General features: G+C 37.5%; 1 protein-coding gene across 3 annotated transcripts in view; it reads right to left on the bottom strand.

Annotated features, from left to right (window-relative positions):
- The window catches only part of MAP3K7CL (MAP3K7 C-terminal like), a 31,022-nt gene extending 17,792 nt beyond the window's left edge, over positions 1-13,230 (bottom strand). Inside the window, exons 1-4 of one of the 3 annotated variants that reach the window (XM_071433905.1) lie at positions 12,779-13,230; positions 10,500-10,633; positions 9,874-9,982; positions 1,889-1,947 (exon numbers count right to left, since the gene is read on the bottom strand). In XM_071433905.1, coding sequence (XP_071290006.1) covers positions 1,889-1,947; positions 9,874-9,943 — 129 coding nt within the window. In that variant the 5' untranslated portion in view covers positions 9,944-9,982; positions 10,500-10,633; positions 12,779-13,230. Of the gene's footprint in view, positions 1-1,888; positions 1,948-9,873; positions 9,983-10,499; positions 10,859-12,778 lie in introns of those variants that run through there. The other 2 variants (XM_071433906.1, XM_071433907.1) reach the window with 2 other exon arrangements.
- Positions 13,231-14,275: the final 1,045 nt, after the last annotated feature.

Here is a 14,275-nt window from a genome sequence, read left to right as displayed (position 1 = left end):
TGTTTGAAATTTTAAAGCAGATTAAAAATACTGTCATTACATTAAATAGTTATCACATGAAACTGTGATCCAGATTGACAAAAGCAAGGAAATTCAAGTTTTTACTGCTAAATTTGCATGCAATGTTATCTCTGCACCAGCTCAGAGCCCTGCATTGACTTCACTGCCCTTGGATGAACATAAAGGCATTGCAATATAAACATGCAAATAAGCTTGAAAACAAAAGGATTAAGTGCTACCACAAATTTTATACTTTTAAGTGGTTGAGTCAGACAGGTAGTTCTCACAAGTTATCCTTTCAGCTACCCTGATATTACCAAGACAGATTATGAAGGATAATAAAAAGAAAATTACATTAACCAAAACCTTTGATTGTTTCTTTGAATTTGTTATCATATTGAGATTATGAGAGTAAAGGAAGGCTTTCTGAAACAAGTGCCAGGTACTTAACAGACCAGCTGGGTACACTTAAGGGGATTGTGCTAGTGTGTACTTAAAAACTTTTACTGAAGGATTATTATATATCCAGAACACTTGAATGCTTCCACAGGAGCATTTTCAGCCTATCATGAAATCCCATATTTAGAGTATATTATAGATTCCAGAAATGTAAAAGTCATAAAAGTCTTAACAGAAAAAATCATCACTTGTCCTTCAAAGTACTTATACATAATGCTAGTAATATTGTTTTTATGTATCAATAGCAGCAATAATAATCATACTTTGCTCTTTTTGAGCAATCCTTACTTACTGGTCTTAATGCTCTTCAACAAAAAAGGTAAAAATTATTAACTTAATTTCAGAGATGAACAGAGAGATGAAGAAACTCCAGGATTAACCAATGTGTCACTGAGAGAGTTGGAAACAAAATGCAGGTTCTTTACTTTCAAATCAGTGCTCCAGCCATGAAACATGATTGATTTTCTCAAATTGAATTCTTCTAAGGAAAAAAAATACTGATCCTGTTTGCTATCCTGGAAGGTTAGTGGAATAAAGAGGTTAGCATACTACCTGGTTCCTTAATTCCTATTTATGCCTAAAGAACCTGCCCATATCCTCAGGATGAGAGGGATAGAGCAAGAAGTGTCTCTGTCTTCCTCCATTCCTTTCTCAGTCATCCTTTTGGTGAGAGCAGCGGGACAGAAGCGTCACCCTTGAAGTCAGCAGCCATCCCGTGCTGCCTCACCACTTGATGGGCCAGGAAAGATGACATTATTGCACAATGAGTGGTCTACTAATGCCCTTCTCAATTTACAGTCAGGAAACAACTGCCTTCAGAGTGAAATATCAGAGGAAGTCCAAATGCTCCTGGGAAAACAGATGATCTGAAGTAGTCTACCAAAGCCAGCAAACACTCCAGAATCACCACAGAGGAAAGGGAAATAATCCCTGGATGCAGAACTGGCTTTGTGCCTAGAGGACCATGGAGTTGCCGTCAATTGTTCACTGTCCAGTATACTGGGGGCCCATCATTCTGTGCTGACAAATCAGACTGGTAACCAAAGGATTCTCTTGGAATGCATCTGAGAAAACTGATTATATCAGTCATAGCACAGCCTGCAGGCATTAGAACGTATAATGCCCCTCTCATTCCTTCTCCCATCAGTTGAACAAGAACTCTCTTCATTGCAGTGCAGCAGCACTGCAGGAATTGGATGGAAAATCTTAAAAGCAGGCAAGATTGTTAAAACAGCAATTTCCCTGCAGTTGGACTAAAAATTTTCTGTAGGTCTTGAAAAAACAAGGTTTTCTTCTACAGATACATACGGTCTTATTAAATACTAACAGCCTAGAAAAGCACCACTAAAAACTTCCACTAGTGTAACAATCAGAGTCTTTTTATATAGTAAATGTGAAGTAGAACTGTCATAAGAGAAGAAAAGTTTACCTGCAGCTGCTGATCTAGCTCTGGAAATGCCAAAGAGAAGTTTTCAGGGGAAGCATCATCTAAAAGGTAAACACAATGTTAAAAGTTATTGTCTACCAAAGAGGGCATTTCAAGTAATCTGTTTAATGAATGGACAGTAATATTGGGATCCTGAAAACACCCCCACATCTTATCTTTTACACTTGAGATGCCTCAGTAGAATCCTTGAAAATACTAGTGGACAGGTTATAAGAAAAGTTTACATTCTGGAAATACAGAAAGTCTATTTTGCACTGCAGTGATTAAGAAACAAAGCAGTTGGTCCAGTAGAACATGTGATAATTTAATAAAACAAATAAATCTAAACTCTTTTTCTTCCTGAGCTCTCTCCACTACACTGCTAAGTAAAGAACTGTCTTAAAGGACTTTACCTGTCAACTACAATCCTTATGGGCTAGAGTTAGTTCCATCATGACAACAAACCAAGCTGTGTTTTTATTTATTTGTTTGGGATTTTTTTTTGTTTATTTTTAGAACAGGCTTACAGCAAAGGTGGGACAGATTGCACCAGTTATGTCAGGGTTGTGATGTGGACACCTGCCCACTAGTAGCTGGCCTGAGATCAGAAATATGAATCACACTTGGTAGCGCCAGTGCAATATTTCTTTCTCAGTGACTTTCACTCTCTCGGTTTTGCATTGGACTGCGATGACTGTTTATTCATCTTACTACAGGTTATGGGAGGTGAGGAGAGTGTTACTATTAGCTTACAGTCAGTTATTTGTAATGTGTCAAAATTAAATAAGGATGGCTCTTCCAGGAGAAAATTGCTAACACAGTTCAGATCCTGCAACCTGCTGTGTAGGCTTGAACACAGCAACAAAACCCCAACAAGATCAAGGGGACCTCATATCAAAGAAGGATTCTAAAAGAATACAGACTAGGATCTAAATTATTTCTCAAATATTTGATATCTCTTTCTCCTGGCCTCTGTGATTATACAGCAAAGGAGGGGGGAAAAGTAAAATAAGTCATCTTAGCCTATGAAAAATAAACATACTGGCGAACACATGGTCAGAGCCTTACTCAATAATATAGCTAGAGCTGGGCAGCCTCTGGGAAGAGATGCTCAGAGAAGAAAAATAGTATAGTGATACAAAAAAAAGCTCTTGAATCCCCTCAGGAAATAAAGTGAAGTTCCTGTATTTTCGTGGAGTAGTTGTCTTGCTACATTATCAAAAAGTCATACCCCTGTCATGTGAGTGTCACCCTTCTTTCTTCACACCATATGTCAAGCATGCCAACTCTGAAAAATACTTACATTGCTTTAATTGTACAGAATTGTATCATGCTAATATGCAAGTGTTTATCTTTAATTTGCTATTGCTTTCTTGTACAATATATAAATAGACTAATATTCTAAAAGAAGAAAGATGAATCATATGGCAAGGCTAAAAGGAAGGACGGAATAAGCCTCGGTCTGACTAGGGCTACAGCTGCTCTACAGGTATTTGGCTGAATAGCTGTTAAATATTCTGACAGAGATATTGGACCAGAGTCATGGATGGCACTTAAACTGCTATTTGTTTTGGCAATTCCAGCAGTACAATCTTTGGTACAGGAGCTTTATTGAGGGATCTTGAACATCTTAACATTCAGAAAAATATAGCACAAGCAACACTCCAAATTATTAAAAAAATTGAAGAAACATGAGAGAGTAATTACATTTTCACAGCATCAGCTTTTAATAAGAAAATAAAATTAATGCAGTGTCAGAATATTGGAAAATTAATTGGATCATACTCTGAAAGGAACCAGTTAAAATTTTTGGAAGTACTTGATAAAGGATGGAATAGAGAGAGAAATTAATGTAGAGGAAATCCTTTCAATAAACAGATGTTCCCTGCTTATTTTTTGAACTCAAGTGACTGAGTCAATGGTACTAAAAATAGAATGCACTGGTATCCTAACCATTATGACATACCATAGTACATTTTATAATGGGCTTGCCCTAGCATCTATTGAACAGCTGCTAGGGTTTTTTTTAGTTATACTAGTTTAAGACTTGTTTAGATCATCAACTGATGTGCAGAACATCATCGAGAAATGCTGCAGACTTCAGTGTTTTGAAATTATCCTGAGTTCCTAATTCTCTTCGGCTCTTCTGAGAATTTCAGCTGAAGTATTAAGTTTACAAAAATTAACAGAAATCCTCATAGCTAATTACAATCTTGTTTTTCACAAAAAGAACAACAAAAGGCTTTCCCCAGAGCTTTGTGTGAAATAAATTATTGCCCCAGATCAGTATTTCACTGTTGTCAAAGTAACAGCCACAACAATAACAATAAAAATCACTTGGTAATAATGAAAACTTAAATTTCACAGATAGGGAAAGCAAATGAAAGCAGTTATTCACCTTCTAAAACTTTTTTGAGGATGTTTTCAGGATGTCAAGACGAAAGATAGAAACTCTTGTATTTTTTTTTCAAAAGAATCGCTATTGCCCTTACCAGCAGAATACCAGTCAAAATCACATTGACTTCTAGTCTTAAAAATTATTGACTCTGAAAATCAGATACAAAAATGTCTGAAAGGCCAATGAAATTATTCTGAAGATCAAAGCATTCTCAAAACTATCTCCTGATCTGTGTTTGTTAATTTCTACTCTACCTCTCCTTAACTAGAAAACAGAACTCTGAAATACCTATTTTCTCCCTTTTCTCAATTAACTATCAATTTTTAATGAATATCTATATTATATATGTGACTCTTATTATAAAGAGTCACTTATATAATCAAAGTCCTCTTTTATAATAGAGTTAGTGACTTTTTTGTCACAAGTCCCTGAAAATATCTAGGCTGATTCTTCACCAGTTACAAACAACAACTTATCCCTATAGTCACTATAAAGAAATACATAAGGAAAAATTCAAACTGGCTGTTGAAGGCTTATTCAATTTAAAATAAAAATATATTTAAAAAGCAGAGACAGCAACTCACTGCACCTGAAAATGAGTCAAGATTTGGTCAAAAGGAAATAAGAAAGAAGGAAAAATGTACATGTGCATATTATGGCCATACCAGCAAAGTCAACAGCACTATCCCGTGATGTGAAAGAATCAGATCGGGGATTTCATTACAGGCACCTCAGTTAATGTATCTGGTCACGTGATTTCTAAATGAGTAGCATTTCTTGATTTCCCATAGATCTCAAATCTAATTTTGAAGTTCTATTTTTTAAAATGCCCTAAAGACATGTATCCTGATCAAAACCCATGTGTTTTTAGCCAAAGACTCAGTTTGTGTGCATGAAATAGTGTGATTTTCATGTTTCATCAGCTTCACATGCTCGCTTGGCTTACTCCTGAAAGCTGTCATTTGTAACAAAGAGTATCTGAACTCTATTAACACTGATTGGCTTTGTAAAAAAGCTCACAACTAGCCCTGAGGCAGCTGATATATGCTAAATTTGCATATTTGAGAATGAAGCTTGATTTCTGAAAAGCTTCACTTATTTAATCATGTTATGGCCTCCTGGAGATTCCAATATCCCAGACCTCCATCATGTAGTCAAATGAGAGAAATCCTTCACATGTTGCTGTGAAAAGATTTGGGTCTGGCACAATGAAGTGTAATACCCAAATCTTTTCCTCTATGGCTTTCCATTTAACTGAACTGTGAGCTAAAGGCAGTAAATCCTTTAAGAACAACATCTGATTCACTTCCAGTATAATCTTGAAAATTAGTTTCTCTATGATCTTCACTAAGATAGACAGAAATAGAATATAAAAAATTTAAATGTGTTGAAAGCACATTAAGGTTGCTAAATCAAGCGCTTGAAACTTAGGAAATGCCAATCACAGCTCTGCTTCCTTGAGTAACTGAGTTATGATCCAGTATTTAATTATACAGTCAGGTCCTATTTTTTTTTCTCCTACATGTGTGGGCCAATGTATTCAGATCTCTTCCTCCTAAATTAAAGAATTAAATTGGTAACATAAGTAAGCTGCTATCCTGTAAGTGGATCAGCCCTTGCACAGGAAAAGTGCTCAAAGTGAACTGCAAGCACCACAACTTGCACCAACAATAGTGGCAAAGTGCCTGTCAGGGTCCAGCCTTGGCCCCGGGAGGGCTGTGAGATGCAGCAGCTCTGGGCCTGGACACTGGCAGACAAGCACAGACTCATCAGATTCATCCTGGAAGGCTGTGTGGCTAAGTGACTGCAACTTGGCACTGCTCTGTGCAGCTCCAGGGCTTCTATTCACAGCCCTGCCTGCCACGACCTCGCACAACCTCGCAGTTACCTCACTGGTAAAATAGTGGGGAACGGCCACTGCCCCACCCAGGAATAGGATGTGAAGGCTTGCTCAATAATGAGAGTTGTGGACTTCCCAAAAATAGAAACAGTCCATAACAGAAGAGGTAAAAGCAAAATCCTTCACATATGCTTCGTATACCTTCACTCAAACCTAAGCATCCTCAGATGAATGTCCCTTTGAGGCTGCCTCACCTGATTTCCCATCTAATTCCCCAAGAACCAAGCCTTGTAGGTTGGGTGTAGATTTAGGAAATTAGCTCTGTAAATTTTAGCCATATATTTTAGCAATTCTCACTGGTTGTCAATCAGTGCCTCTGGAGCCATCACAACCAATATGAGGGTGGGGTAGGAATTTGAAGGTTGCTTTTGAAGAAGCAACCACTGCAAAATAGTTTAGCATGGTGAACTAGAAAAGCAAAAAATTCCTTGTAGTCACTAGGATAATGAGCATAATGAAGAGTAAAATAAGTAATTTTGCTATGCTTGCAAAAATATGTCACTGTTCCACGGTCTGTCAGGTTCATTAGAAGATCTACATTTTGCCTTTGTTGTCAGTGATTTTTCTATAAAGTGCTGTCAGAGGTAGACTAATTTCAAGTTAAAGAACTCACTAACAATTTCAGACCCAGTCATTTATCACCACATGCCACGAGCAGAACTTTTCAACTAGATTCAAGCTTTTATTTGAGAAGGCAAGGTAAAGAGAGATGAATCTATAAATCTTCCCTTTGAACTATTACACAAAACAAATTCAGCTGTCTAAATCCCATGAAGTTCATGTATTTGTAAGACTGATAAAAATTAGGACATATTAAATTTCATGGGTAACATTAAATTGATGCTGACAAACCACAATGAATTTTCAACTTTGGAACACTTGTTTGACTCTTGGAACACCACATTCAGTTCAAGCTGCATTAGTTTCCAAGTGATATAAGGTAGGTTGAAATAGTATGTGTCCAATTCATTACTTTAAAATGGTACCTTAAGTCAAACTGCTGCGACAGAGTGCACAGACACACCCTGGGAAATGTGTTAGTGAACTTGAGTGAAAGGGCCAAACATAGACATTTATATATACAGGAATAAGAGACACACAATAAAACTGTCTTCTTATATAGCATCCTCTGATGGGCTGCTCCTCAGACTTTTAAGGAACTGATTACTCTACAATCACATTAAAAATACCTCACAAAGCTGGCCAGAATTTCAGTCATCAGGTGCTGACTGACAAATAATGTGAGACACATTATTTCTTGTACACTCAGGATAGGCCAGCTCTGGTTTTGTAGGTCAGTTAACACAAAGTAATTTCTTCTCATAAGCTGAGAGTAGTTTTTCCTTTCAGTGCTCCTCACACCCACTGCTTGGTTACAATCCTAGCCAGTGAGATAATCACCACCCAGAAGAAACATTCCATTTCCTCTTTTTATATCCAGTTATGCTGTCAGTTCCTCCTAGTAAGCAGTTGCACAGCCCCCGGAAGGAGAATGCAGCCTTTCTTGGCAAAATGTGTCACTGTGCCTTTCAAGTGAGGTAGAATTTAAGGAAAAGCTTAAGTCAGAGAGATTTCCTCACCACTTAGCCCTTGCCAAGAACTTATTGTATCCTAGCAGTGCATGAGCTTCAGCTGATGCTTTGCTATCACACATCAGGTCACTCCTGTTTGAACTGAAAACAAATATCCTCATCAAGGAGAAAAAAAAGGTGAAAAAACATAAAAGAGTAAGGGGGGAAAAAAGCACCTACTACAGAATACCTAAAGGTCTATCTTTTGAATGTTTTTGTAGCTCATCTTAAAAAAAACATGTTAAACACTTTTTTGTACTCTCTTGATTCAATTATGGTTTGCTGGAAATTTTCACACCTATTAAAAGCTTATTTCATTTACCTTCTTGAAATATACCTAACATAAAAGCACTTGAAATTCTTATGGTATGGTAAAACAATAATGTTGGTTTAGACCTCCTGGTAGCCCCCAAACAGATATGATGCAGAGGGGAACATGGCACTCACTCTACTGGTTGCTGGGATTTTTAACAGTACTCATGAAGATTCTGGATTGCACACTGTAGGAACATTTATATATTTACAATATAGGATTCAACATTTTAACAATTTTAACATTTGCAACAATTTAACAATATGTAGAAGAAAAAGATTACCTTACTCTAACTGAGTTTATTTCTGCAAAGGTTAAGAAAGAGGCTGGAATTATTAGCAGGATAAAAAAGTAGAAAATAAAATATGATGCAATGTTAAGGAAGTCAGGCTTCCTGCCTTTCATGTTCCCTTCTTGCAAGCTACTCACAACCTTGTCATTTCCTACTGCCGTCTCTTGTCACAAACCACTCTGCTCTCTTTGATTTTCCCATGGTCTCAACTTTCCCTGACTTGTTTTCAGGGTCTCACATTAGCATTCTTTTTTCATAATTTGTAAGAGCACTTCCCTTTCCTTCATATCTCTCTTCAAGACCTATCTATGCCATAATTCCTGCAAGAATTTTACCATGTGACTGTATCTTGAGAGATTTGAATGATTCCTTACTGCTCTCTGTAATAAAAATGTAATTACCAGGTTATTTTAATTTATGAAAAAGGCACACAGATTATCACATGTTTCTTTATATTCCTTGTCCCAATCTTTTTTTGTCACTCATCTTTATGAATTGAAAGTTAGGTTCAATAATATATGAAGATGTTTGGTTTTTAATTCCCTTGCTTGGGGGATGAGATTGTATTTCAGTATTGTAGCTGAAAACTAATAGTAGACAACAATTAGCTAGGAAAGATAACACATATTCTAAAATATTTTTTAAATAGAAAATTGCATTCAAGCTGAGATTCTGTTCACACAAACCTCAGGCACCAACCATCATATTACCCTACAATGCAAAGAGTCCCATAAAGCTCTCAGTAGCATAGGTTTCTGTTGTCCTTATACCTCATGCCATAAACACATCTCAGCCCTGACTCCAGAAACTCACCTTTAGCAAAAGCAGCAGCCAACTTTTTTTGGATGCTTTTAAGCTTCCCCTTTGATTTATTTAATTTTGACTTGCAGTGTTTGGCAACAGCTCTCTGGACCTTAATAATATTGAAGGTGCAAACCAATAATATTTATCTACTCCAAAGGGTCCGTGTGTGTACAGGGTATGTTTGGGGAAATTAATACTCCCTCAGCATGAGCTGATAGGATAAACATCAATGAAATTCTGCTGCTGTCTGAGAGAACGTGACATGTGGGGCACCTGTTTCCTGAAACCTTTCACCAAGCTGGGCATGTGTGGCGCTTTCCAACCTTCTCCCTAGAAAATGTCTCTTTCTCCTCTAGGCAAATTTATCCTTTTACTTTTCCTGTTTTGCAATTCCACACAATCAGATGTACTGCACATGCAGGTAAATTTGATAGTTAATTAAGTCCTAATTGCATTCCACAAACTACTGAAAGAAAGTAAAGATTGAAACTGTCAATCTAGTGGATTTAGTCTAATGAAATTGTTAATGGAAACATTAAAAGTTATCAGACAGGAAAACTGACCACAAGATACCACTCATGAAAAAAAATCCATCCATTACACTGGACTACATTAGATATTGTAAACACCGGTAAATTAATGTAAAATTTAAAAGCAGATGTGGTTTAAATTTAAAAGCATTGTGTTTTACTCCATAAATTAAACTGTACCTGGGGAATCATTAAGGCTGAAGGCAATTCGTACCGGCTTATCAGCAGGTACCCTGGCCGTAGTGATCATGTGGGCACTTGAGTCAATGTTTTTACTTGTTTGCTCCAGCTGCAATAATACAAAAAAATATATTTATTAGAGAGCATGTGACATCATTCAACAAATGAGTTTTAATGCTTTTCATGCATTCACAGCTGCCTTTCCCATCCTAGCTAGATGTTTAGAATCAAAGTCAAGGGAGCGCCATTTCTCTTTTCCATTTAAAAAGAATTTAAGTGAAATTCAGTGCAGAGACTGCTTTTATTTTTTGCTATTTATAGATTAGAAAGAACGATGGCAAAGGAAGCTGCCTCTCTTCTCACCTGCTTGCTCCCCGCCATTGCCCCTTCAGCAAGCCTTGACTCGTGGCAATACTGCCTGGTTCTGAAGGTGAAGAAGGAAGAAGGGGTGGGGAGTTGAGAGTAACATGACCCCAAGCCTGCCCTGTGATTGGAACCGTGCACACCACTCCACATGGTGTCAATGAGGAGGCACTCATCCTCCTACCTTCCACCCATACTCCCCCAGTCCAAGTGTGCCTGCAAGTCACACACTTCATGGCCAAAAATTCATGGGGTCTCCAAACCTTGGTGGTGATTCTTCAGTGGAAGCCTGTGCAGGTGTAGGGGTCTGTCTGCATGGATTTGGCTCCTGGGTTGGGACCTTACTCAGTCCTCTGTCTTTCTTCTGAGACCATCGATTCCAAAAAGTGATTTTACCCTGTGTGATGAAACCCTGTCCATTAAGAAAACTGCTAGTTCATTTCAAATATGGCACTAAAGAACTGTTGAGCAATAAAAGAATTAGCTACTAACAGTATAATTAAAACATCTCTGTGCCATCAGAAATTGTACTCTGAGCTCTACTATGAATATTTAACCTTTTGAATGAACAGTTTTGGTTAAACTCTATTGAATTGCTGAATGTAAACAATCCCGTTGACTATCTACCACAAAGCTGCTAAAATTCAAATATATTAATCTTCTGATTAGCACCATGTGTAGAGAATGTGAAGTTAGTAGGACTTTGTGCATGCAAAAGATCTGCCCATAAAGAAATTATTTTAGGACTCTGGACTGCTATCCAGCACACATTGTATTCATACCAAATGGGTGGACAATTATGCTTTCAAATTACCATAAAAAATTCTTAGGGAATTAGAAACCAAATTCATCAGGAAAATACAATGAATTTACTAACTCATTGTCAGCAGACAACAGGGCATTTAGCTGGTGAAAACAAGAGCCAGTTTCCTAAGCCAACAGTCTTGCAGTTTTACAGTAAAGTAGCTATTGTACTGCAGGAAAATGCTACCAAGTCATTCCAATTCATACTGAATTATTTGGCAGTCTCAAAAAGTCAATAGAACAGAACACTATTTCAGGAGTATAATCTTCCTTGATGGTGTACAAATGAATCAAACACTTCTCTGGCATCAATGCCATGCAATCAGTGGAAGAGGATCAAATTTGCATTGGGTCCATTAATTTCAGCATTTCTTGTTTATTTGTTTTGTCTCTCTTTATATTTAGCTACCAGAGTGATACAGTTACTTGTTACTTGAAGTGCATCATCTTTTCTTACAATAACAACAAATAACCTAAAATCCTTTGAATAAATTTTATTTGAATAAATTTTGAATAAACTTTGAATAAACTTTGAATAAATTTTATTTGAAGCTGAAATTGTCTGTTTCTGTTAGTATATGAAGGATATCAGGGAGGACTCTTAATTTACCATTACTAGTATTCAAGACCCACAAAAATGAATCTGTTAGCTGTGGAGCAGAGGCAAAGAAAAGCCAAATAAATTGCAGTTATGTATGCTTTAGATTCAGGAAAAGACCCTTGGAGTCAAGTGAAATATTTTATTTTGAAGTGCATTGCATCAGAGTAAATAATTTTTACCTTCTGAGCATTCTTGATCTTTTCCTCACCCTCACTTCATAAGAAACATCTGACACATCTCACTGTTTTTAAAATACAACAGAACTACCAATGCAAAATTCTTAAACATATTTCCCTTCCTTACTTCCCAATACAAGGTAAAGAAAAAAAACTCTCCAAATGAAGAGATTTTAAGTGATAAGCAAATCCTTTAAACAAGGCTTTTTATTGTTCTGTGCTGTTTGTACACTGTCTCTGACACTATCTCAAGTGGTCTTCCACATAAGAGTATACTTCACATCTCACATCATAGCCTAAGAAATAAAAAGGATGCCTTCTACTAGAGTTTTTTAAGTTGCCATAACAATATTACTACAAGACTTTTTTTTATCCCAATCACATACTCTGTGGTGTGCAATGTTTTTAAATTAACGCTTTTAATCATCTACTCTGTGAGGGCAAAAATCAATACCCTTTCAGTAAGAAATGATGAATTCTATTGAAACACAAAAGAAAATTTTAATTTTATTCTAATTCAGAAAAGAAAGACATCTCATCCTTATACACAGCATTTACCCTGTTATCATTTTTTTAAATTGCATTTATCCCTTCTCTCCTTTTTTTGCGAAATCCTCAAAAAAGGATTTTTCTTTTTCTCTCCATCACAAAAAGCAATCACAGAGAAGAGAGAGGGATGGAAAAAGCCTGTGTGCAAACAAGGTGATATTATGAAACATGCAGACCAACTGCCCCTAATCCCCCACATGCTTTCTCCAGAATTGAAGAACAATGTCTCTCTAGACAGAGATGAGAGTGAGTGGGCAACCTGGAACTTAATCAGATTGAATGAGCAGCTCTCATCTTCCCAACAATTGCCTATAGAGCTGGCTGGCTGCTGTTCCTCTGTAAAAAACCTGCAGCAGAAGTCAGATTAAATGCTGTAAGAGCTCTATGGATTTTTTCACACCTGTTGCCTTACCTCACTTAGCGGAGTGTCTGCACTTGTATAATCCAGGGCCAGCCACTGCCTTGGCTCGTCGTTGCCTTTATGGAGTAAAGCTTCAATAAAAGAAAAGGCTGCACCTGCTGCATAGCAACAAACTGACAAGGTCTGAGAAGCTGAGACAGCTGTCAGGGCAACATGCTGCTACCTGCACTTCCCATAGGCTTTGCTGTCCCAAAAGATAACCCTTTTCCACAATTCTGATTTTCCTTCCTCTCCTTGCCAAGGATGAGGGATTATGATGCTGTCATACTTCAGGGAGGAAAAAATCCTTCTGTTACAGGCATTATTAAACAGCAAACTGTGGTGAGCCCAAGATTTTTAATTCATTAGTCCTGGCAAACCTGAAATACAAACAGACTTGCTTCATAGGACAGGAATGTTTTCAGCATGACCCAATCAGTGTCTGTGTCTATTCCAGCAAACTGGCAAAGATAGCATGACTCCAGTCAGCAAAAATGTCTGCAGCTCCAATCAGCTTGGGCTGACACTGCCAACTTGGACTGGCTGCAAGCACACTCTCAAATGATAGCAGGGACTATCAAAGCTAACAACAACTGATGCACTCGGCCTCTTGGGCTTATGTTCGTGTTGGCTTTGACTGAGCCAGGCTTGTTTGAGAGAAGCCACTATAGCCCTTCTCTTCTGAGGAGATAACAGGCAAATCTCACAATGTGTAGGCTGTAAAAGCAGATGTATTTATAGAGCAGCCAGTGATGGCTGTGATAAATGAAGCTGACTCAGAGATTTGACTGAACTCAGAGGATTTCCCAGTGTGATTTCAGATAGCTTTTTTTTTCCAAACTGCTGGCAAGCAATTTAATAGATAAATCTTGAAGTATTACAAGAGATGAATTTCTTCAGTTTAAAGTTTTATTTTCTGTTGTCAGAAAATAAAAGTTTAATCCCTGTCATGCACAGGTACTACCTACATGACTTCTTTGATTGAGTGCTATCACTGTCATTGGAACAAGTGGAGAAAAATGGAGAACAATTACAGAATGATTTTACAAAATATCTTTATTGTTTTGGGCTTGAAAAGAGGGTCTCCTTCAAAATGTATGTGAAGGTATATTTCATCTTTAAATTCCTAATGGAAAGAGCTTATCTAACCCAGATCTGTATAGACACATTCCTAGATTCCCTTGGCTCAGCTGAGATATAGAGAGGTTGCTGGACAAATAAAGACATGAAGGGCTAAAGTAAAATTTTCATCCTTCCTCACTCTCTCACCTTCTGACCCTAGACCAGGACTGATCTCACCAGGGCAAAACTCTGGAAGCTGCCAGTTACCCTCGTGGTCTCAAAAGACCTTTTTTATACTTCAAAATTACTGAACTGCAAAAATATCCTACCCACACTACCTTTACCCCAGGAATGACCTGGGAAGGCATTGGACAGCTACACCATTAGTTAGGTATCTCTTGAGGCTGTCTTTAACTGCAGTGGGACTTCAGAGCTCTGGCCCAAACA

Source organism: Agelaius tricolor, unplaced genomic scaffold (assembly GCF_023055355.1).
Source record: "Agelaius tricolor isolate 1412-34295 unplaced genomic scaffold, bAgeTri1.0.p SCAF_9, whole genome shotgun sequence".
NCBI lineage: Eukaryota > Metazoa > Chordata > Aves > Passeriformes > Icteridae > Agelaius > Agelaius tricolor.
The sequence above is the reverse complement of the archived record's forward strand: the minus strand, read 5'-3'. Positions and strand labels throughout refer to the sequence as shown.